Source organism: Hypanus sabinus, chromosome 5 (assembly GCF_030144855.1).
Source record: "Hypanus sabinus isolate sHypSab1 chromosome 5, sHypSab1.hap1, whole genome shotgun sequence".
Classification (NCBI taxonomy): domain Eukaryota; kingdom Metazoa; phylum Chordata; class Chondrichthyes; order Myliobatiformes; family Dasyatidae; genus Hypanus; species Hypanus sabinus.
Window position 1 is genome coordinate 54,651,359 of NC_082710.1, and position 24,395 is coordinate 54,675,753.

Genomic DNA, 24,395 nt, shown 5'->3' on the forward strand with positions numbered 1-24,395 from the left:
CATCCATAATTCGATCAACCCAAAATTGATCAAAAAGGAATTAATAAGTGACGCGGAATGATTTGGAAGTCGCTGATTAGTTGAGCTCTTGTCAATCATAGGATTTAAACAACAGTTAAAAAAGGCAAGCGAACTAAGATAGAATACAAAGCCAAGGACTGCTCTGTCAGTCTCCTCTCTCCCTCCCCCCAACCAGCACAAAAAAATAAAATGCTCTTGCAAGAAAGATGGTAAAGTCTCAGCAAAGGAAAGTATTTACATTCCATCATCTATTAAACAAAAAAGAACCAAAATAATATAATCTCTTAGAGAGAAAAACCAGCACCAACTTAAGTTTAAATCTCTAAAAAAAAACTTTAAATTTGGTTATAAACTGCTATAATAAAACAGAGATAAAAAAGGTTAATAGTATATTTAACTGAACTAAATTTACAAAAATATTAATTAATAATATCATAAGTAATTAAACCCTCCTAAATCTATATCAAGTCAAGTCAATTCAAGTCAAGTCACTTTTATTGTCATTTCAACCATAACTGCTGGTACAGTGCATAGTAAAAATGAGACAACGTTTTTCAGGACCATGGTTTACATGACACAGTACAAAAACTAGACTGAACTACATAATAAAAAAAAACAGAGAAAGCTATACTAGACTACAGACCTACACCGGGCTGCATAAAGTGCACAAAAATAGTGTAGGTACTACAATAAATAATAAACAGGACAGTAGGGCAAGGTGTCAGTCCAGGCTTCGGGTATTGAGGAGTCTGATAGCTTGGGGGACGAAACTGTTACATAGTCTGGTCGTGAGAGCCCGAATGCTTCGGAGCCTTTTCCCAGACGAAAGGAGGGAGAAGAGATTGTATGAAGGGTGCATGGGGTCCTTCATAATTCTGTTTCCTTTGCGGATGCAGCATGTAGTGTAAATGTCTGTGATGGCAGGAAGAAAGACCCTGATGATCTTCTCAGCTGATCTCAATATCTGCTGCAGGGTCTTGCGATCCGAGATGGTGCAATTTCCGAACCAGGCAGTGATGCAGTTGCTCAGGATGCTCTCGATACAACCCCTGTAAAATGTGATGAGGATTGGGGGTGGGAGATGGACTTTACTCAGCCTTCGCAAAAAAGCAGAGACGCTGCTGGGCTTTCTTTGCTATGGAGCTGGTGTTGAGGGACCAGGTGAGATTCTCCGTCAGGTGAACATCAAGAAATTTGGTGCTCTTTACGATCTCTACTGAGGAGCTGTCGATGTTCAGTGGAGAGTGGTCGCTCCGTGCCCTCCTGAAGTCAACAAACATCTCTTTTGTTCACATTAAGAGACAGGTTGTTGGCTCTGCACCGGTCCGTTAGCTGCTGCACCTCCTCTCTGTAAGCTGACTTGTCGTTCTTGTTGATGAGACCCACCACAGTCATGTCATTGGCGAACTTGATGATATGGTTCGAGCTGTGTGTTGCAGTGCAGTCGTGGGTCAGCAGAGTGAACAGCAGTGGACTGAGCACACAGCCTGGGGAACCCCCGTGCTCAGTGTGATGGTGTTGGAGATGCTGCTCCCGATCCGGACTGACTGAGGTCTCCCAGTCAGGAAGTCTAGGATCCAGTTGCAGAGGGAGGTGTTCAGGCCCAGTAGGCTCAGCTTTCCAATCAGTTTCTGAGGGATGATTGTGTTGAATGCTGAACTGAAGTCTATGAACAGCATCCGAACGTATGTGTCTTTTTTGTCCAGGTGGGTTAGGGCCAGGTGGAGGGTGGTGGCAATGGTGTCATCTGTTGAGTGGTTGGGATGGTATGCAAACTGCAGGGGGTCCAGTGAGGGGGGCAGCAGGGTCTTGATATGCCTCATGATGAGCCTCTCGAAACACTTCATGATGATGGATGTAAATGCAACGGGACGGTAGTCACTTAGGCAGGACACTGAAGACTTCTTTGGCACGGGGATGATGGTGGCCGCCTTGAAGCACATTGGAACAGTGGCGCTGCTCAGGGAGATGTTGAAGATGTCAGTGGGAACATCTGCCAGCTGGTCTGCACATCCTCTGAGCACTCTACCAGGGATGTTCTCTGGTCCAGCAGCCTTCCGTGGGTTGACTCTGCACAGGGTTCTTCTCACATCGGCCACGGTCAGACACAGCACCTGGTCATTTGTAGGAGGGGTGGACTTCCTCGCCGCCATGTCATTTCCACCTCAAATTGGACGTAGAAGTTACTCAGTGCATTTGAGAGGGAGGCATCACCTGTACAGTCAGGTGATGTTGTCTTGTAATTGGTGATGTCCTGGATGCCCTTCCTCATGCACCGCGTGTCGCTGCTGTCCTGGAAGTGACTGTGAATTAGCTGGGCATGTGCACGCTTTGCCCCTCTGATGGCCCGGGACAGTTTGGCCCTTGCTGTTGTTAAAGCTGCCTTGTCGCCTGCTCTGAAGACGGAGTCGCGGGTCCTCAGCAGCGCACGCACCTCCACGGTCATCCATGGCTTCTGGTTAGTGCGTATAGTGATGGTCTCGGACAGAGTAACATCATCAATGCACTTGCTGATGTAGCTGGTCACTGATGCTGTGTACTCCTCTAAGTTGGTAGAGTCACCATCGGATGCAGCCTCCCTGAACATGTGCCAGTCAGTGTGCTCAAAGCAGTCTTGAAGAGCAGAGTTGGCTCCTGCTGGCCAGGTTTTCACCTGCTTCTGAACTGGTCTGGAGCGGTCTGTATGCTGGGATTAGCATAACAGAGAAGTGGTCTGAGTATCCGAGGTGGGGAAGGGGCTCTGCCTGGTACGCGTCGGGGATGTTGGTGTAAACCAGGTCCAGCACGTTCTCCCCCCTCGTTGACAAGTCCACGTACTGATGGAATATGGGGAGCACTGACTTAAGGTTCGCGGGGGGTGGAGTTTCAAGATGGCGACGTAAGCATCTGCCTTTTAGGCGCTCTTTATTTTTTCAACTATAATCACCCTTTAATTAGATCTTTTCGAACTTAATCATATGAGTTGCTACCTTTGATTGACCCTTTTTTCCTAAAATAATATTTGATCTAATCTTGTCAAACCTAAAATGGCTACAAGTAAGAAATCGGCTAAGGATCCTGCATCCATCGACGCAATTTCTAGTCTTTTGGACATTAAACTGGATGTTAAATTTGCGGGTATGGAAGGTAAATTGGACAGTAAACTGGATGCTAAATTTGCGGGTCTGGAAGGCAGACTAGAAGGTAAATTGGACAGTAAACTGTTAAGTTTGGAAAAGAGGATTACTACGAAAATATCCGATCTTGAAAGAGTTGTTAAATTGCTTGAAATTAAGTTTCAGTCGCAGGCGTTAGAAGTTCAGCAGCTTGGAAATAAGATCACGACTCTTGAACAATCAATTTGTGAAAAAGCACGTACAATTGAAGTGTTGGAGAAGAAGATAGAGTCGACTGCTAAAACTTTAGATCAGTATAAGTTTAAAATTACTGATCTTGAAAATCGTTCTCGCAGACAGAATTTGCGCATCATCGGAATTCCCGAAAAAGTTGAGTCCGGTGACTTAACTGAATTTTTCTCTAAATTACTGTGGGAAATTTTCGGTGGTGAAGGTTTGAAAAATGAACCTGTTATCGACCGCGCTCATAGAGTTGCGAGGTTTACGTCTGTGTCTGATAAACCACGAACGGTGATTGTTCGCCTTCATTATCCTCGTGAGAAAGAGCTTCTAATTCGATTAGCTCGTAAAAAAGGTATGATCTCCTACAAAAATTACTCATTTCGAATTGTTGAGGATTATTCGTATGAAGTAATGAAAGCCAGGATCGCTTTTAAACCAGTGATGGCAGAGATTCATTCGATTGGATTTAAACAAGCTTTAATGTATCCAGCGAAGCTTAGAATTGTGCTGCGCGACGACAGTCTACGATTTTTTAACACTCCGGAAGAAGCGAAGAAATTTGTTGAAGAATATCGATCCTCTAGTGCAACTTGAACTATGAGTTACATTGAAGATTTTTTTTTTGGAGAGAGGATGCCATTTCATTTTAAGTTTTAACCCTGGAAGTTGGGTTATAACTTTTTATTTTTGAACTATGGGTCTGGGTTTTTTTTTTACTACTATTATCATTGCTTATAGATGCTGTTTTAATTTTTATAATATCCTTTTTTATACACGTTTGTATTTTGTAATAATGAATTGTTTTTTCAAAATGTCGTTTCTTCTTCCCATAAGTCTTTACTTTTTATAAGCGTTTATTTACTTGCCTGTATTTAGAAATGGAACAAAGGTTTTGAATTCTTTTTTTTTAGTCTTTTTTATATATGTTGTAGTGTCTATTAAATCTTTTTTTTTAAAAAAATTCTATTTTGATAACTTTTTTTTACTAAATTTTCTTATTAGATTGCTGAATTTATATTCATATTTTGTAATATGGCTTTCTCAAAATGTCGTTTCTTCTTCCCATAAGTCTTGGCTTGTGAAACGTCATCTTTGTATCTGAATATGGAATTTCTTTTTTAAAGGTGTATTACATTTTTAAACTTTAATGTTCATTTTTTTTTATTAATGATTTTTCTGGTTTTACTATTTTAGTTTTTTTTTGACTTGACTGATGTGTGTGTGTGTATGTGTATGTATATATATATATGTATGTATATATATATATACATATTTTTTTTGCAACTCTATATTTTAATTAGGGTGTTAGATAGTTTTTTCTTAAAAAAAATTTTCTTATGGAGCTGCCATCTTGAAATGGGGGTAATATTAGTATTAGTTTATGTGCCTGCCGCTTGGCTTTCTTTCAAAGGGTGTGGGGAGGGGGGAGGGATCTTTTTTCACGCTTTTGCTTTTTATTTTTTTGCTTTTAGTTTATGGGCTGACTTTAAATTATTAATATTGTTGAGGTGTCGGGATCTCCGGTTGCTCCTGAATCAATTTTCCTTCTTCCTAAATTGTGGGTTATGTGTCTTTTTAACCTTTTATGATACACACAATTAATATTGGTATGATGGATAAATCTATTAATTTTATCTCGTGGAATACTAATGGTTTAAATCATCCGATTAAACGTAAAAAAATATTTAAAGTATTCCATAGATTGAACGCTAATATTATTTTTGCACAGGAGACCCATATTAGGAGGGAGGATAATCAACGTTTTTTTAGGTTCTGGAAAGGAAAACAATTTCACTCAAATTGTACTGCTAAAATTAGGGGTGTGTCTATTTTTATAGACCCCTCAATTTCGTTTACACATTATGAAATTATTTCTGATCCACAGGGTAGATTTTTGTTGATAACTGGTTCACTTTTTAATCGGAAAGTTGTTTTAGTTAATATCTATGCTCCAAACTTTGATTGTCCTGAATTTTTTAAACGTTTATTTACTTCTCTTCCTAACTTGAATGAATATATGTTGATAATGGGTGGAGACTTTAATTGTTGTTTGAATCCTTCGATGGATAGATCTAAACCTATTCGAACTCTTCCGAATAGATCAGCTTTACTTATTAATTCTTTTATGGTTGATTCTGGAATTACTGAAATATGGCGGTTTTTGAACCCTAAAGATAAAGAATTTTCTTTTTTTTCACATGTATATCATAGTTATTCTAGAATTGATTATTTCCTTATTGATCATCGTTTATTAACAGATGTTATTGATTGTAAATACGATTCTATTGCTATTTCGGATCATGCGCCTTTGAAGTTATCTATCAAGATTCCGGACTTTTCTATCAATACTAGATCTTGGAGACTTAATGCTACTTTGCTTCAAGATCCAGAATTTATTACCTTCATAAAACAACAAATTGACTTATTTTTTTCAACAAACTATAATGAAGAGATTGATAAAGGAATACTTTGGGACTCTTTCAAGGCTTTTATTCGTGGACAAATTATTTCATATTCTGATGGTAAAAGAAAACAAAGATATTCAGATATAGCTTTATTGGTGGATAAAATTAAAGAAATTGATAAGATTTATTCCGTTACTCCTACCAAAGAACTTTATAAGAAGAGAGTTGAGCTTCAAATGGAACATAGTTTATTATTATCTTCTTCAATTGAGAATCAATTAATTAAGACTAGGGCTCAATTTTATATTCATAGTGATCGAACTGGTAAATTGTTAGCTAATCAATTAAAAGCTATTTCGACTAAGCGACAAATTATTAAAATTCGTAAACAAGACGGTAATTTAACTACTGATTATAAAGAAATCAATAACACTTTTCAAGATTTTTATAAATCTTTATATCAATCAGAATTTGACGGTGACCGGTTTACGTTGGATAATTTTTTTAATAACTTGAATATTCCTAAACTGATAGATGAAGATTGTAGCTTGCTTGATGCTCCTATTTCTATGGATGAAATAAGAGAGGCTATCTCATCAATGAATTCAGGGAAAGCTCCTGGTCCTGATGGTTTTATTGTAGAATTTTTTAAAACTTTTTCTTTATTGCTTTCTCCTTGGTTATGTGAAATCTTTAATGATGCGTTTGTTAAGAAGAGACTACCTCAATTGTTTTATGAAGCTACTATCTCTCTAATTCTTAAAAAAGATAAAGATCCTACTTTATGTGCATCTTATCGCCCTATATCATTATTAAATGTAGACTCTAAGATTCTTACAAAAATTTTAGCCATTAGATTAGAAAAGGTATTACCACAGATTATTTCAGAAGATCAAACTGGTTTTATTGGGAATCGGTATTCCTTTTTTAATATTAGAAAATTGATTAACATAATTTATACTTCATCACCTACAACCCCAGAATGTGTTATCTCGTTAGATGCTGAAAAAGCCTTTGATAGAGTTGAATGGACATATTTATTTAATGCATTGAGAAACTTTAATTTTAGTCCTAATTTTATATCATGGATTAAATTAATATATTATAAACCTGTTGCTTCTGTTCTTACAAATAACTATAGATCCTCTTTTTTTTAATTATCTCGTGGTACGAGACAAGGTTGTCCTTTAAGTCCTTTATTATTTAATATTGCATTAGAACCTTTAGCTATTGCTATTCGTGAGTCTCCTAATATTTTTGGTATTATCCGTAATGAGAAGTTATACAAATTATCGCTTTATGCTGATGATTTGTTGTTATATATTTCTAATCCTAGTAGGTCTATTCCTGCTATTTTATCCTTGTTGGCTCAATTTGGTAGCTTTTCTGGTTATAAGCTAAACTTAGATAAGAGTGAGTTATTTCCTTTAAACGCGCAAACCTTATTGAGTGATAGGATGCCATTTAAAGTTGTTACTGATAACTTTATTTATTTAGGTATAAAAATCACTAAGAAATATAAAGATTTATTTGGACTGAATTTTTTACCTATGCTTTATCAAATTCAACTACTTACTACAAGATGGTCTCCCTTATTTTTATCATTAGTTGGTCGGATTAATGCCATTAAAATGATGATTTTACCGAAATTTTTATATTTATTCCAAGCTTTACCAATTTTTATTCCTAAATCTTTTTTTGATAATATTGATTCAAAAATTTCCTCATTTGTGTGGCAAAATAAAAATCCTAGGTTAAGCAAAAGGCAATTACAAAAGTCTAAAAAAGATGGTGGTCTAGCTTTACCTAACTTTAGATTTTATTATTGGGCGAATAATATTCGTAACCTAATGTACTGGAAACTAGATTTGGATTCACCTGTGTGCCCACAGTGGGTAAATTTGGAATGTAGTGAGGTTAAGGGATATTCTATATTTTCCGTACTTGGTTCTTTTCTTCCTATTGATTTAGCCAAATTCAATAAACAGATATCTAACCCTGTTGTTAAACATACACTACGAATTTGGTTTCAATTTCGCAAATTCTTTAATCTGAAAAATTTTGTTCTGGACAGCCCTATTTTATTTAATTTTTTTTTCAAACCTTCATTGACAGATCAAGCTTTTAGTATATGGAAAAGGAAAGGTATAAAATGTTTTCGTGATCTTTTTTTTGAAGGTACTTTGATGTCTTTTGATCAACTTTCCAACAAATTTGAATTACCTAAATCTAATTTTTTTAGATACTTACAAATTAGAAATTTCTTACATAAAATTCTTCCATCTTTTCCTAATTCAACTCCATCGGATTTTTCAGATTTGATTTTTACTTTTAATCCTTGTCAGAAGGGATTAGTAGCTTTTATTTATAACATGATTATGAAGATACAGCCAGAAATATCGGATAGAATTAGACAAGAATGGGAAAAAGAACTTCGATGTAATATATCAACAGATAAATGGGAAAAAATTTTACAAATGGTTAATTCCTCTTCTATTTGTGCTAAACATGCTTTAATACAATTTAAAATTGTACATAGAGCTTATATGTCTAAAGATAAGCTTGCCCGATTTTACTCGCATATCAATCCTCAATGTGACAGATGTCACTTAGAAGTGGCTTCATTGACTCACATGTTTTGGACATGTCCCACTTTACATAACTATTGGAAGGACATTTTTGATGTCATTTCCTCAGTATGGAATATCGATTTACAACCCCATTTTATTACTGCAATTTTCGGTATACCAAATGAAGATGGCAATCAGCTTTCCCCTTCAATCAGACAAATGATTGCCTTTGTAACGTTAATTGCCAGAAGGTCTATATTACAAAACTGGAAAGAAGTAAATCCTCCTACTACATTTCAGTGGTTCTCCCAAACTATTTCTTATCTGAGTTTGGAAAAAATCAGAAGCACTATCTTTGATTCTTCAATTAAATTTGAAGAAACCTGGGGACCATTTATTCGACACTTTCATATGAATTAATTTGGCCTATTTCAGATCCTTTTCTCTACTTATCCTTGTTCAGGTATGGAGTTCCGGAGTTCTTTTCTTGACACCTTCATATATTTATAAAGTGCTATTATTGCCCATGTTAGTTTAGTTTAGTATTTTTTTCAATATATATTTTTTCTCATATATAATTTCAATTTTTTTTTCTTTTTTGATGATTATTTTTGGTTTTTTTTCATATATATTTATATAGACTTGATTAATTTATGTACCTTTTGTTGATTGATGTTTAATAGGATATTATTATCCTATTACTAATGTAATCTCAAGTTTATTGAATTTGTAATCTATTCATTATTATGTGTTGTTTTTTTTTATATATGAAATTTAATAAAAAGATTGAAAAAGAAAGAAAAGAAAGGTTCGCGTGGTTAAAATCTCCGACGACAATAAACGGTGTGCATTCTGCAGTTCGAGAATAGCCCGGTACAGTTCACAGAGCGCCTCCTTAGCATTAGCGCTGGGGGGAATGTAGACACCGAATATAAGGACAGAGGTGAATTCCCGCGGCAAATAAAATGGTCTGCATCGAACTGCCACAAACTCCACTAACGATGGGCAGTGTCTGGAAACCAGCACAGAGTTCTCATACCATTCCGTGTTGATGTAAACACAGACACCGTCACTGTGAACCTTACCGGAGACAGCTGCATCTCTGTCCAAATGAAACAAAGCTCGCCCGTCCAGCTGGATGTCACCGTCCGAAATCCCATCAGTGAGCCATGTCTCTGTGAAGACAAACGCGGAGCAAACTCTGTACTCCCGCCGAGTATTACGTTGGAGTTGGATGTCGTCCATGTTATTGTCCAGGGAGTGGGCATTGGAGAGCAGAATGGACGGGAGAGCCAGCCGGCTAGGGTTTGCTTTGAGCCTGGCACGGACCCCTGCCCGTTTGCCTCGCTTCTGCTTCCTCGCACATCGCTTTCGACGTCTCCTTCTCCATCTCCGGGTGCCAGCAACAGGCAAGTCCAAGGAGTGTAGGCCCGTTCCCCTCAGCAAGCCGAGGACCCGTAATTCAGCCAGCAGATCTTTATGAAGGTTTGTTTTTGGGCGATCTCTGTAATGTAGTAGTGTCTGGCGATGGTAGATAGCCGCTCTGTTATCCATGTACCCTAATCGAAAATTGTGTATCAAACTTAAAATAGAAAATTAAGTTACAGTAACACCAGGTCTGAAAGGCCACTGCTGCTGTGCTGCGCCTCCTCATGGATATATATATAAAAAGAAACCCTATTAATTGAAGAAAACTACCAATTAGTTAATTAAGAAACAACAACAAAACCATCAAACCAAATATTAAACAAAAGGAACAAATCCCTTTATCCTCTTTTCTCAGTCAAATATCTGAATAGCCATTTAAACAGTTAAACTTGAACCATAAATCTTCTTTCCAGAAAAAATCCAATAATATGCAATAATGAACAAGTCTTCTTATCTTCTTTTATTAATCTCTCGATGAAATATCCAAATAACCTTCATATATCTTCTTTTTGAAATGTGAATAATATATAGATAATCAAAACAACTCATCAGATAGTTCATTCGGTACTGGCAGCAGGGATAGTCTGAACAAAGTCCAGTGCGCCTTTTGGATCAAAGAATGTGCGAGGAGAGAGTTAGGAGGAAAAACTTTAATTCTTGTCGGGTAACGCAAAGAGAGAAACAATTTCTTATATGCTTGTTTCATTACCAAAGCAAATCTTGATCTTTGTTCCATTACTTCCTTCGGATAATCTCCATAAAAACGGAGCTCAGACTCGTTGAATCTGAAAACTCTCTGTTTTCTTGCCTGTCGCATTATTTGATCTTTAATTTTAAAGTGATGAAAATAAACCAGAATAGATCTTGGTCTACTTGAATCCTTAAATTTCAAAGTAAATGCTCAAGGTGCTCTTTCTATAGCAGGCGGCTGTGATAAAATAGTAGGAAATAGTGTATGAAAAAGCTTACCAAAGTAAACCGTTAAATCTCCATCTTCAGCTCCTTCTTGCAATCCAACAATTTGCATGTTCTTACAACGAGACCTAGTTGCCAGGTCTATAATCTTATTTTGATATCTTTCCAAACGGGTTGTAGTTTCAGACAATTTTTGCTTAGTTAACTTCAGTTCCTCTTCATGTTTAGTAACTTGAATTTCCACGTCTTTAAGTTTTCCCAGAAATTACTTCATTTCATTATATTCTTTTCTCGTTGGTCTTTAATTGCCCTATTCAGATCTTGAATTGAATTCAGTGTCCAAACAATATCTTCAGCTCATGCTGGCATTTCATCAGATCTTTCCTTTGACATCTTTCCTTTTCCATTACCTTTGTCACTAGGTTCAGACAGATTCTCCTCACTCCTCGTAGACATAGACTTATTACTCCCCTTCAAGAATCACCAATTAAAAATTTTAAATTCAAAATTTAAACTGGGGGGAGAGAGAGAAAACTAAGAGCAGCACAAAATTACTGCTACTCCATCGACAGACAGAGGCGGTCTCCTATATCAGTTAAATAAAGGCAAGCACATGGGAGCTGGCTTTAACTGGTGCATTCACCTTGAAGAGTCAGAGGGAAATGTGCATGCGTGGACAATAGATCAATATGCATGCATGCAGAACAATCCATATGTAGTGCCAAGGGGAGTCATTGCTTTAAAAGAAATAGATCCATACATTACACTTCCTCACCCTTTAGATTAATGCAACATAAAACCATATATGTACAGATCATTCAATTTCCCTTTCATAAACCATATTAGACATAAACATTCTTTCACAATAACAGTACATAACTAACCACTATACAAAAGATTCAGTCTTTTGGCTTGCACCCTGTTTCTTTCAGGATAGCACCTCCGGGCCCGAGGAGTGGCATTAGGTTTAGAAGGGGTCTTGTCTAAGAAAACATTCTCAGTTGCCAGTGTCATGTTGCTGTTAGTGACGTGATCATCACTGAGGAGGCAAGTCTAGTGACTGTAATTCCTACAATGAGGTCACCAGAATTGAACACAGTAGTCCAAGTATGATCTAACCAGTATTTTATAGAGCTGCAATATTACCTCATGGCTGCTGAACTCAGTCCTTCGACAAATAAAGGCTAACACATTATCTGCCTTTTTAACCACCCTAGCAACTTTGAAGGATCTGTGGATTAGTCCCCAAAGAATCCTGTGTTCCCCTCACTCCTAAGAATCCTGCAATTAATCCTGCTTGCTGTCTTCAAGTTGGACCTTCTAAAATCTATCAGTTCTCACCTTTCCAGATTGAACTCCATCTGCCACTACTCAGCCCAAATTTGTATCTTGTCAATGACCCACTGCAACCTACCTGCTACGCTATCCACAACACCACCAACCTTTGCAACATCTGAAAACTTACTAACTTGCCCTTCCACTTCATCTGAATCATTTCTAAAAATCAGAGGGCTCCCAGAACAACATCCTGCAGAACACCACGTGTCATCATCTCCAGGTAGTAATGAGTTATCTACCACCACCCTCTGCCTTCTGTGGGCAAGCCACTTCTCAATCCATGCAGCGAAGTTTCCCTGGATCCCATGCCTCCTACCTTTCTGAATGCTTCTTTCTTTCTCTTCACTGGATGTTCCATTTCTCTTGACAACCATCGTTCCTTCATCCCACCATCTTTTCCCTGCCTCAAGTTCTGGATAATTTGCTGCCTAAACAACCTCAACATTTCCATTGTGCATTTCACTGAGTAAAACTGTCCCAATTTATGCTCCCACATTCCTACCTATCATCATAATTAACCCTCTCCCAATTACATGCTTCCCCATACTGTTTGCTCTTAACCTTGTCAAAAGCTATGTAAAGGTCAAAGGGTTGTGGTCCCTGTCTCTGAAATGCTCACCACTAAGAGATCTGTCACCTGATCACATCCATTGCTTAGTAACAGATTCAGTGTGACCTCCTGATACACCCTAAATAAACCTGCCCCACCTAAGACTTTTGTACTAAGGAGATGCCAATCAATATTAGGGAAGTTGAAGTCAACCAAGATAACAACCCAATTATTTTTGTACCTTTTCAACACCTGCTTTTGATCTGCTTCCCAGCACTGAGAGACTTTTAAGAGAAGTTTAGATAGACACATGGATGTAAGGAAGATGGGGGGGATATGGACATTGTATAGATGGGACGGATTAGTGTCTGGGCCCTTTTGATATGCTTTTTAAGCTGGTTTGGCACAACATTGTGACCCAAAGGGCCTGTTCCTGGGCTGTGCTGTTCTATTAGTAAATGAGCTTCACACAGATAGAGTCTTCAAATAAAGGAGAAAGTCTTACAAATGGTAAAGATGACACAAAGTACTGTTGATTCTTTGCGTGACTTTCCAAATGAAGTATTCAAACTTGCATCTAAAAATCAAAAGTAAATGTTTCATCATTCCATATACAAGAAATCCAGACACAGTAAAGTTAGTAGCATATTTTACTTAAAAAAAGCAATAAATTGCATCTATCAATTCTATTCATATGGTAGCACAAAACAGTTCTGAATTTGAAAGCAAGCTGTAGTAGCAAGATCACGGACTCATCGACTAGATTAAACTGGAGTTCCAAACAATGAGGCAAATAAAGAGTTTGTACAATATCTTACTTTACACATAGAATGTGGCAGAGTTTGAATATTACCAATCATTGTTATCAATATACCCACTGGTATTCTAGGATTGAGGTCAAAAGCCCAGCATAAATGAAACTAAGGCACGGGATAAAGATTGGTTTAAAAGGATTGAAAAATTTCTGCTTGTTACTGCATTACCTTTGGGATTAGCCAGAATTGTTGACAAGTTGGTGTGTGACCTGACAAACACTTCTGAAGCCACAACTGCAGACCTCTTTGTTGGAGTTGAATGTTCATTTACTGTAAAGGAACAGGATAGTTATATACTAATATTCATGTTAGCGACCAGTGGATGGGTTTAAAAAATGTTTGTCATCCTCTTTGCACTTCACTAGTCTTTAGATTAATAGCCTACAGTGGCAAAACTCAAACGTTGTGTTGGCCAGAATGAACTACAGTCTACAAATCAGTGAATCTGAATGAACCAAGGACAGTGGAAGTAGACAAACCAATTGTCTTCGTTCTAGCCATGTGCTTGAAGGAGATGAAGCTGGCCATTTTGTGAGACTACCCTTGCAGCCCCCTACCCCCACTTGGTGAAATCTTTGATCAGTTAATCTAATCAGAGTAAATTCGGACACGAGGAATTTCAGCTAATTACCTGTCAAACCTGATACCCTCTCAGGTGAGTAGCTATTTATTATGTAAAGTGAGAGGCTTGCAGGAGAAGCAGTCTGTAATCTCGTTAGACTGGGTCACCTAGTTTAACTGGTTTGAGCGAGTCAGAGTTGAAAAGAACACGGGCATGGGGATGGGGAACCATCAAACAATGTTGGCTGTCGCCCTTCAGCAGAGCCAATTAAGAAGGTGACCCAAGTAGGTTAAGTCAGTGGTCCCCAACAAAGCATGTGCTACAGGGCCGCGAGGAAACAAAATGATTTGGTGCTATGAAACAATATGAGTCAGCTGCACGTAAAAACACACTGGAGGAACTCAGCAGGTCGGGCAGCATCCATGGAAATGAGCAGTCAACGTTACGGGCCGAGACCCTTCGTCAACTGCTCGTTTCCACGGATGCTGCCCGATCTGCTGAGTTCCTCCAGCATGTTTGCACGTGTTGATTTCACCACAGCATCTGCAGTGTACTTTGTGTTTGAGTCAGCTGCACCTTTCCTCATTCCCTGTCACGCCCACTGTTGAACTTGAACACGCGCGTGTTCATTACCCACGCCAGGTCATCAATCAGTCATTAACCTACAACTACTTGAGTAAAAAACAAATGTCGCTTAAGAGTTTCTTTGTAAGTGGTGGTAGGGGACATAAAAGGCCTAACGATGATGATAACGCAGAGACAGCTCACGCCAAGACTGCAAAAAAAAAGAAAGCTTCCTTCAACAGAAAATATGACAAGTGGTACATAAAATATGGCTTTAATGAGACCGGTGATTCTCACACTCCAAGCTCCCTGTGTGTGATATTAAAACACAGCTGTTGGAATGTCTTAATAAGTCACCATGGTATGCTATCTAGTTCAATGAGTCTACCAATGTCGACAACAAGGCAATACTGCTGGTTTATGTGCAATATAGTTTTCAAGGCGATGTGCACGAGGATATGTTGTGTGCACTGCCGCTGCCAACTTGAGTTAAGAGAGCCGCTACAGAGATTTCTTCCTGGAAAAAAGTCACCACTGGCAGAACACTCCAGTGACGAGGAGTGGAAAGCAAAACTGGCTTATCTGGGTGACATCTTCAACCTGCTCAATGAACTCAATTTGTCACTGCAGGGGAGAATGACAACTGTCTTCAAGTTGGCAGATAAAGTGTCTGCTTTCAAAGCCAAACTGGAACTGTGGGGAGAGCAGGTGGACAGGGGCATATTTAACATGTTGCCAACATTAGCTGGGATTTTGGGAGAGACTGAGGCTACACCGTCCTTCTCACAGTTGGTGCGTGATCACCAATCTTCATTGTCGACAGAATTCGAGCGTTAATTCCCAGCCACAAATGACCCAAGACTGCAAAGGAATGTGTCCATGTCCCATTTGTGAATGTTACCGGTGAATGTCAGCACGGGAAGAAGATCAACTCCTCGAGCTTGTAAATGACGGTGGGCTGAGAAGTATGTTTGACATAACATCTCTGCTGGCATTCTGGATCAAAGTCAAGGCTGAATATCCTAAGACAGCCACGAAAACACTGAAAAAGTTGCTTCCATTTCCAAAATAATATCTCTGCGAAGTGGGGTTTTCTGCAACGAATGCAACAAAAACTAAATTGCAGAATAGACTGGACATAAGGAACCCCCATCGAGTATCACTGTCACCCATCACGCCTCGTTGCAGGGAAACAAGCCCAGGACTCCCACTGATTCAGCGATATTGGTGTGTTGCAATGATTTTCTATGTTCATACGAGGAAAATATGGCGCTATGTGTTTAATAACCAAATGCTACTTAAAATGTTATGATGCTATTGACTTATAAGTGACTTATAATTGACTTACCACCATATTCACGCAAGGAGAATATGAGTTGTGTGTTTAATATCAAATTCATTAGATAAACCCTTTTAGAAATGAAATTGAATGCATTAGCCACTTATAAGTGACTTATAGTTGACTTATCACCTATATTCCGGTCGTGATTAACACCCCCCACCCCCTGCAGCTGGTCCGCAAGAATATTGTCAATATTAAACTGGTCCACGATGCAAAAAAGGTTGGTGACCCCTAGGTTAAGTAACCTTGAGCCAACAGAATGGAGGCGCATCATTTGATCTAGACGATCTCCAGAAAGCCACCTCACGAATGAAGTGAAGAATTCAGACAAGACTGGAATCAATGAGGTATGCCCCACAGCTGTGGCAAGCTTTGAATGCCATAACCTCCTACAAAGTTAAATGCCTTCAATGCTCACTTTGACCATCAGAACAAAAAGGAACTATCATGCATCCCCACATCTCCTGATGATCATTTGGCCTCAGTATCTGAAGATGACATGCAGGCTGCCTTCAAGAGAGTGAATCCATGGAAACCATCAGATCCTGTACAGAGTACCTGGCCATGTATGAAGACCTGTGCTGACCAACTGTCTGGTGTATTCATGGACATTTTCAATCTCTCACTTTCGCAGTAAGTGGTACCCATCTACTTTAAGCAGGCTTCAAACATAATGGTGCCCAAGAAGAGCGTGGTAACCTGCCTCAATGACGATCACCCAGTGGCACTTACATCCACAGTGATGAAGTGTTTTGAGGCACTAGTGTCCGGGTGGCAACTTAGATCTGCTTTAATTTGTCTACTGGAGCAACAGATGCTATCTCATTGGCTCTTCACACAATGCTGGAACATCTGGACAAAGATGCAGGCATCAGGATGCTCTATTGATTACAGCTCAGCATTTACTATTATCACCCCCTCAGAACTTATCAGTAAACTCCAAGACCTGGGCCTCAATACCCCCTTCAGTGATTGGATCTTGGATTTCCTCACTTGTAAACCCCAGTCTGTCTGGATTGGCAAAAGCATCTCCTCCACAATCTCTGTCAGCACAGGAGTACCACAGGGATGTGTGCTTAGCCCCCTGCTCTACTCGCTTTACACCAATGACAGTGTGGCCAAGTACAGCCCCAACACCATATACAAGTTTGCAGATGACACCACTGTTGTGGGCTGTTTCAAAGGGTGTGACGAATCAGCATACAGGAGGGAGACTGAAAATTTGGCTGAGTGGTGTCATAACAACAACCTCTCACTCAATATCAGCAAGAGCAAGGAACTGCTTGTAGACTTCAGGAGAGGGAAACCAGAGGTCCATGAGCCAGTCCACAGAGGATCAAGATCACAGGTGGAGAGGGTCAGTAACTTTAAATTCCTCCGTGTCACCATCTCAGAAGACCTGTCCTAGAGCCATCAAATGAATGTAATTGAAAAGAAAGTACAACAGAGTCTCTACTTCCTCAGGAGTCTGCAGAGATTCGGCAAGTCTTCAAAAACCTTGACTATCTTGTATAGATATGTAGTGGAAAGTGTACTGACTGGCTGCATTACAGCCTGGTATGGGAACACCAATGCCTTTGGGTGGAAAATCCTACAGCAGGTAGTGGATTCAGCCCAGTACATCATGGGTAAAGTCCTCCCATTGAGCACATCTACATGAAACACTGTTGTAGGAAGCAGCACCCATCATCAGAGATCCCCACCACCCAGGCCATGCTCTTTATTCACTGATGCCAACTGTTAGAATGTACAAGTGCCTTAGGACTCACATCAGCAGGCTCAAGAACAGTTACTATCCCTTAACCATCAGGCTGTTGAACAAGAGAGTAACTACACACTTCTATTGAGATGGTCCTATGATCAATGATCACACTTTAAGGACACTTTATCTTGTTATTTCATGCTCTTGTTATTTATTGGTAATTATCTATATTTGCATTTGTGGTTTGTTGTCTTCTATGCTCCACTTGTTCTTTCATTGATCTTGTTTCCAGTTACAATTCTATAGATTTGCTGAGTATGCCCGCTGGAAAAAGAATCTCAGTGTTGAATGTGGTGAAATAATAAATTGATAATAAATTTTACTTTGAACTTTAATGAGGAACACAATGAGAGTTATAGAAGCTTCACATGTAACAACAGCGATAACCAACCACCAAAGACCCACGATCACGGATGTGTAGTACCCCCATAGACACATGGGACCACAAGGAACAGATAGACCTCCATTTTCCAGTATTTCCTTTTCTAGTCTTTGACTGCTCATGGAGGGTCAGGAAAACTCAGTAGGTGTGCACACAGATACTCTGTTGTGCAAGTTCACGTGTTCTTCAGTTGAGACAACAAAGGTACTCATCGCTAATTACAGATTCTTTCTGTGCCTCCATGATGACTAAGCAGTAAATACTTATAACAATATTTCCTTCAACCAAGAGTTTAAAAATAACAATTCAACTCCATTAACTGTTCTATAGTTTAATTTAGGTTTGCGGTAGGAGGGAGATAATTTAGACCAAGTACTGTACATAGCCATGCCCAGTAAGCTTGCACTAAGCTGGTTGTCAGCTGTCTTAGGCTACAGGAAGAAATTGTAGCTCCCCCCCCCCATTTACTTTCAGTTCTCAACTGAGGGAGGAGAGCACAGATCTCTGGCAATCAGCAGGATCACTAGACACCTGTGAGCACCCAAGAAATGCCCCAATCAACAGTATAAACATCAACATGTAAATCAACACTTACTTCCAACATGAAAAGCTAAGATGAATTTTGAAGGACTGTGCAATGTCTACCAAGGCAGACCTGAGTGGAACTGAACAAGGGGACACACGCCATGTGAGATGTGCTTAGGAAATATTAATGCACATGATCTCACTATAGATCAAGCTTTTCTGCTGCAGCTCAAGGATTTAGGAAAAAAATTGACAGGATCTAAAAATCTGGTTCTCAACTACATGGATAGCTGATGCACCACCAATAACTCTCGGAGACGTGAGGCAAGAGATAGGCTTTTATTAGCTGGAAGAGAGCAGTCAGCAGCAAGAGACCATCACACGACATCCTGGAGACTGAGGGAGGAGCAGTGCCTCCAATCGCCTTTATACAGGGGTCTGTGGGAGGAGTCACAGGAGCAGTCAGCAGGGGAGGCGTGTCCAGACAGGTATATGTAGTTCACCAGATTCACCCCCCCTTTGTTTTAAAAGAGAGTCCCCATGGGGCGAAGTTTCTTACAAGTATATTTACAAGTTAAGTCTATCAGGTGGTTGAATCTGTCGCTGCGATCTACGTAGCACCGGCTGTGATTGCACAGGTGCCGGTGGTGATTGCACCAGAGACCGTGGTTGTGCTGGTTCCGGCCTGACTGGAGGTGTCAGCCCACTAGGCGTCAGTGATCCCTCATGCGTGTGCAAGGCGCCTGGTTATGGGAGTGTCGTGAAGAGTCTGTGTAGGGCTTAGTGTGCATGGTGTCAGGTGGGTATACACCTCGGTGGGTACAGGTTTCATAGTTACCGTGGAGTGTTCGGTGGTCTGCTGCTCCTGCGGGCGCCAGGTCATGGACGGAGACCGTGTACTCCCGCCCATCAGGTAAGACCACGTAGGCATACTGGGGGTTCGCATGTAGTAGGTGAACCCTCTCAACCAGCGGGGAGTATTTATTGCTCCTCGCATGTTTCCGGAGGAGCACTGGCCCTGGGGTTGTCAGCCAAGCCAGTAGGGTGGTCCCAATGGCAGACTTCCTGGGAAAAGAAAAGAGTCGCTCATGAGGGGTGGCATTGGTGTACGTACATAACAGGGAGCGGATGGAGTGGAGTGCCTCGGGGAGGACCTCCTGCCAGCGAGAGACTGGCAATCCCTTTGACTTAAGGGCTAAAAGTGTGGCCTTCCACATGGTGGCATTCTCCCTCTCCATCTGTCCATTTCCCCGGGGATTATAGCTCGTGGTCCTACTAGTAGCAATGCCCCTAGCCAGCAGGTATTGGCACAGCTCATCACTCATAAAGGAGGACCCTCTATCACTGTGGACATAGCAGGGATATCCAAACAGAGTGAAAAGCTGGTGCAGGGCTTTTATGATGGACGTGGCAGTGGGGTCGGGGCAGGGGACGGCAAAGGGGAGCCGTGAGTACTCGTCGATTATGCTAAGTAGACATTGCGGTCGGTGGAGGGAAGGGGGCCCTTAAAGTCAACACTCAGTCACTCAAAGGGGCAGGTGGCCTTGATAAGTTGCGCCTTTTCAGGATGGTAGAAGTGCGGTTTGCACTCAGCGCAGACTTGGCAGTCCCTGGTCATCGTCCTGATGTCCTCAAGGGAGCAGGGGGCGGGCTTTCATGAAATGGTAAAATCGGATGACCCCTGGGTGGCAAAGATCTGCATGGAGGACATATAGCTGGTCGAGCTGCGCGCTGGCACACGCTCCCCGGGATAGGGCATCAGGGGGCTCATTGAGCCTTCCAGGCCGGTACAGGATATCATAGTTGTAGGTGGAGGGTTCTATTCTCCACCGCAAAATTTTATCATTTTTGATTTTGCCCCACTGTTGGTTGCTGAACATGAATGCAACTGAGTGCTGGTCGGTCAGCAAGGTGAACCTTTTGCCGGCGAGATAGTGCCTCCAGTGCCTAATAGCTTCCACTATGGCCTGGGCTTCTTTCTCCACCGCAGAGTGCCGAATTTCAGAGCCTTGAAGGGTACGAGAGAAGAACGCTACTGGCCTTCCTGCCTGATTGAGGGTAGCAGCCAGCGCGAAGTCGGAGGCATCACTCTCTACTTGGAAGGGAATGGTCTGGTCCACCGCATGCATCGTTGCTTTGGCAATGTCCCCTTTAATGTGGCTGAAGGCCGCGCGGGCCTTGGCTGAGAGGGGAAATGCGGTGGACTTGACCAGGGGACGGGCCTTGTCTGCGTAATGAGGGACCCAATGGGCATAATAGGAAAAGAAGCCCAGGCACCGTCTGAGGGCTCTGAGGGTGGTGGGAAGAGGGAGTTCTAAGAGGGGGCGCATACGGTCGGGATCAGGGCCAATGACACCATTCTCCACGACATACCCAAGGATAGCAGTTGGGTGGTTCCGAACACACACTTGTTGCTGTTATAAGTAAGGTTCAGGGCTTTGGCCACTTGGAAAAATCATTGGAGGCTGGTGTTGTGATCCAGCCAGTCGTGACCACAGATGGTGATGTTATCCAGATATGGAAATGTGGCCTTCAGTTGGCACTGGTCCACCATCCGGTCCATTTTCCTCTGGAAGACAGAGACACCATTTGTGACACCGAAGGGGATGTGCAGGAAGTGAGCCTGCCGCCCGCCTTGAAGGCGGTGTAGGGGTGGTCCTCTGGGCAGATGGGGAGCTGGTGATAAGCGGATTTCAGATCTATGGTCGAGTACACCTTGGACTGAGCTATCTGGTTGACCATATCCGTGTTGCGGGGTAGGGGGTACGCGTCAAGCTGCGTGAACCTATTGATGGTCTGGCTATAGTCCACGACCATCCTATTTTTCTGCCCGGTCCGAACGACAACCACCTGGGCCCTCCAAGGACTCGTGCTTGGCTCAATGATCCCCTCCCTGAGCAGCCGCTGCACCTCTGACTGAATGAAGGCCCGGTCCCCCACGCTGTACCTCCTGCTTTTAGTTGCCACAGATTTACAGTTGGGGGTCAGGTTGGCGACAGCGTGGGGGAGGGATCTTGAGGGTGGAGAGGCTGCAAGTGGTGTCAGTAGCGCAGCTGTTGACATGCTGTTGGGTGGGATGTGTGGGTCGGTGTGTGTGTGTGGTCAGTAGCGGGGTATATGACGAAGTCCCACAAAACTGAGGATTCCTGACAGTGAGTGGTGGGAGGGGCCGGTCATATGCCATAGTCACACTTTCGAGGTGGCTCTGGAAGTCCAGCCCCAATAGCACAGGCGCACACAGTTGAGACATGACCAGTAGCGCAAAGTCCCGATATTCTGTGCCCTGCACCACCAATGTCGCTACACAATCCCCCTGGATGTCTGTGGAATGCGACCCAGAAGCCATGGTGACCCTCTGGCTTACCGACTGTGTCACAAGTCCGCAGTGTTGCACCGTGTCTGGGTCAATTAAAATCTCAGTGCTGCCTGTGTCAAACAGGCAGCTGGTCCTGTGCCCCTCCACCAGGATGTCCATCATTGACCTTGCAAGCTGGTGTGGGGCAGTTTGGTCGAGGGCTACGGAGGCCAGAGTTGAATCACCGTCTTGGTGCCTGGTAAGCACCCGTGGGTTGGAGGCGGGGTGAAGTGGTGCCAACAAAGATGGCCGCCCCATGCCTCGCACGAGGTGGGCAGACAAGATGGCCGCCCCCATGCCTCACACGCAGCGCTGCTCGACCCCGCTTGTGGTTTAGACATACAGACCTTGGCGAAATGGCCGTTCTTTCCGCAGCTGGAGCAGGTAGCTTCTCGGGCTGGGCAGCGTTTTCAGGGGTGCTTTTCGAGTCTGCAGAAGTAACACTGCGCAGACTTGCGAATGGCAGCAGCTGAGGTCAATTGGCCGGGTGGCGGGGTCTCCGGTGTCCACGGGGCCGGCAGGAGATCACGCGGCTGGACAGCGCCAGCATTGTGCAGCACGGCCTCCAGCGTGTCGGCCAGCTCAATCACCGAGCGTAAGGTAAGATCAGCGTTTTCCAGCAGCCGCTGGTGCACGTACACTGACCTGATCCCTGTAACGAAGGCGTCTCATACCAGGAGCTCCGCATGCTGTTCCGCCGTCAGTCCCCTGCAGTCGCAGGCCCGCACAAGTATCTGTAGGGCTCGGACAAACTCAGTGTTTGACTCTCCGGCCCGCTGCTGCCACGTCGCTAAGCGATGTCTTGTGTAGACGGTGCTCACCAGCCACAGGTACTGTCTTTTGAGGGCGTCCAGTGCCCCTTGGTAGGTCGGCAGGTCTCTGATGAGGGAATATACTCTTGAAATGACCTTGGAGAGGAGGATTTTGTGCATGATAGCAGGCTCAGTCACGGGAATCTCTTCCAGGTACGATTGGAAGCATGCAAGCCAAAGTTCAAAGGCAATAGCTGCTTCTGGATCTTGAGGATCAATGTCCAATTTTTCCGGATGTAAAATACTCTCCATGTTTTAAAATTCCAGCTCATAAAATTGATGCACCATCAATAACTCTCGGAGACGTGAGGCGAGATAGGCTTTTATTAGCTGGAAGAGAGCAGTCAGCAGCAAGAGACCATCACACAACATCCTGGAGACTGAGGGAGGAGCAGTGCCTCCAATCGCCTTTATACAGGGGTCTGTGGGAGGAGCCACAGGAGCAGTCAGCGGGGGGGCGTGTCCAGACAGGTATATGTAGTTCACCACATTAGCACAGTGAATTATGAGAATCATGTTTACTCCATGTTAGGCCAGTCTCAATTAGGGCACCATGGTAGGGAAGTGGTTAGCGCAATGCTATTACAACTCAGGATGCCAGAGTTCACTTCCAGTGCTGTCTGGAAGGAGTTTGTACACACTCCCCCGACCACATGGAGTTCCTCTGCATGCTCCAGTTTCCTCCTACGTTCAAAGACTTACCAGTTAGTAAGTTAATTAGTCATTGTAGATTGTCCTGTCATCAGGCTAGGGTTAAGTAAGTGGGTTGCTGGGTGTCACGGGTCATTGGGTCGGAAGGGCCTCTTCCGGACTGTATCACTAAATAAGATCATAAACTGAAGCCAAACGTTACCTTCAGTACAATGCTGTTCATCATCCTTCAACACCATTCCAGTCGGACACACACAGGTATATTTTGGTGACTGACTGTTAATTTGAGGAGCAGGAAGGCACATGTGCTCACAGTTTCCAAACTCTGCACACCAGCTTTTGCCTAGAAAAAGCACCAAATGTCAACATTTCAGAAACAATCAATTTCGGCAATCAGCTTTAACCAGTGCACTAGTTCCACTCCACATGCTTCGTGACGTGATCATTCAAAATAAAAAGCTTACAGGATAAAGTTTGACAATACTGTCAGCCTTTAGGAAATTAAGTTGTGTAGTTTCTCAATTGAAATTAGGCTTGAAGAGTCAAGAAAATTTGAAGAGTACTCACTCAAGTTTCTGCATGCAATAAATTTTTCTATAAAAGAAATTGAACTGGTAGGCCTGCTGCAATACATTAACTAAATCTGGCAAGTTAACTATTCTTAAATTGTCCCACAGATCTGAATAATATCAACAGTCCTGCATTAAGGAAAATTGTGTGCTAAATATCAGCAGGAACCAAGTAAGTTACACCCCATAAAATAGTCTACAGATTGCTTACCAGATGGCTGTATCATCTCATGATAGATTATGATGTCCCCAGGGTCAACATTAGAGGCCAGAAGGTTCACATTATCTCCAGTATACTTATTGGCTCCATAAATTCCTTTCCCCTCATCAGCCCAATAAACATGATCCTGGAAATGAATATTTTGGGGAAAATGTCACTCCATTAATCCATGGAGGACTTTAGTCCAAGTTCAACAACTCCCTGCATGGAAACTGTTAAATTGCTGGGAATAATTTGAGATCAAACTTACAAACAACATTATTATTCTTGG

General features: G+C 42.0%; 1 protein-coding gene across 1 annotated transcript in view; it reads right to left on the reverse strand.

Annotated features, from left to right (window-relative positions):
* Window positions 1-255: 255 nt before the first annotated feature.
* LOC132394754 (very low-density lipoprotein receptor-like) overlaps window positions 256-24,395 on the reverse strand; it is a 32,517-nt gene continuing 8,377 nt past the window's right edge. The window contains exons 9-13 of the mRNA XM_059971165.1: window positions 24,116-24,251; window positions 23,538-23,678; window positions 13,549-13,650; window positions 10,732-10,923; window positions 256-269 (exon numbers count right to left, since the gene is read on the reverse strand). Of these exons, the coding sequence (XP_059827148.1) occupies window positions 256-269; window positions 10,732-10,923; window positions 13,549-13,650; window positions 23,538-23,678; window positions 24,116-24,251 (585 nt within the window). The remainder of the gene's footprint in view (window positions 270-10,731; window positions 10,924-13,548; window positions 13,651-23,537; window positions 23,679-24,115; window positions 24,252-24,395) is intronic.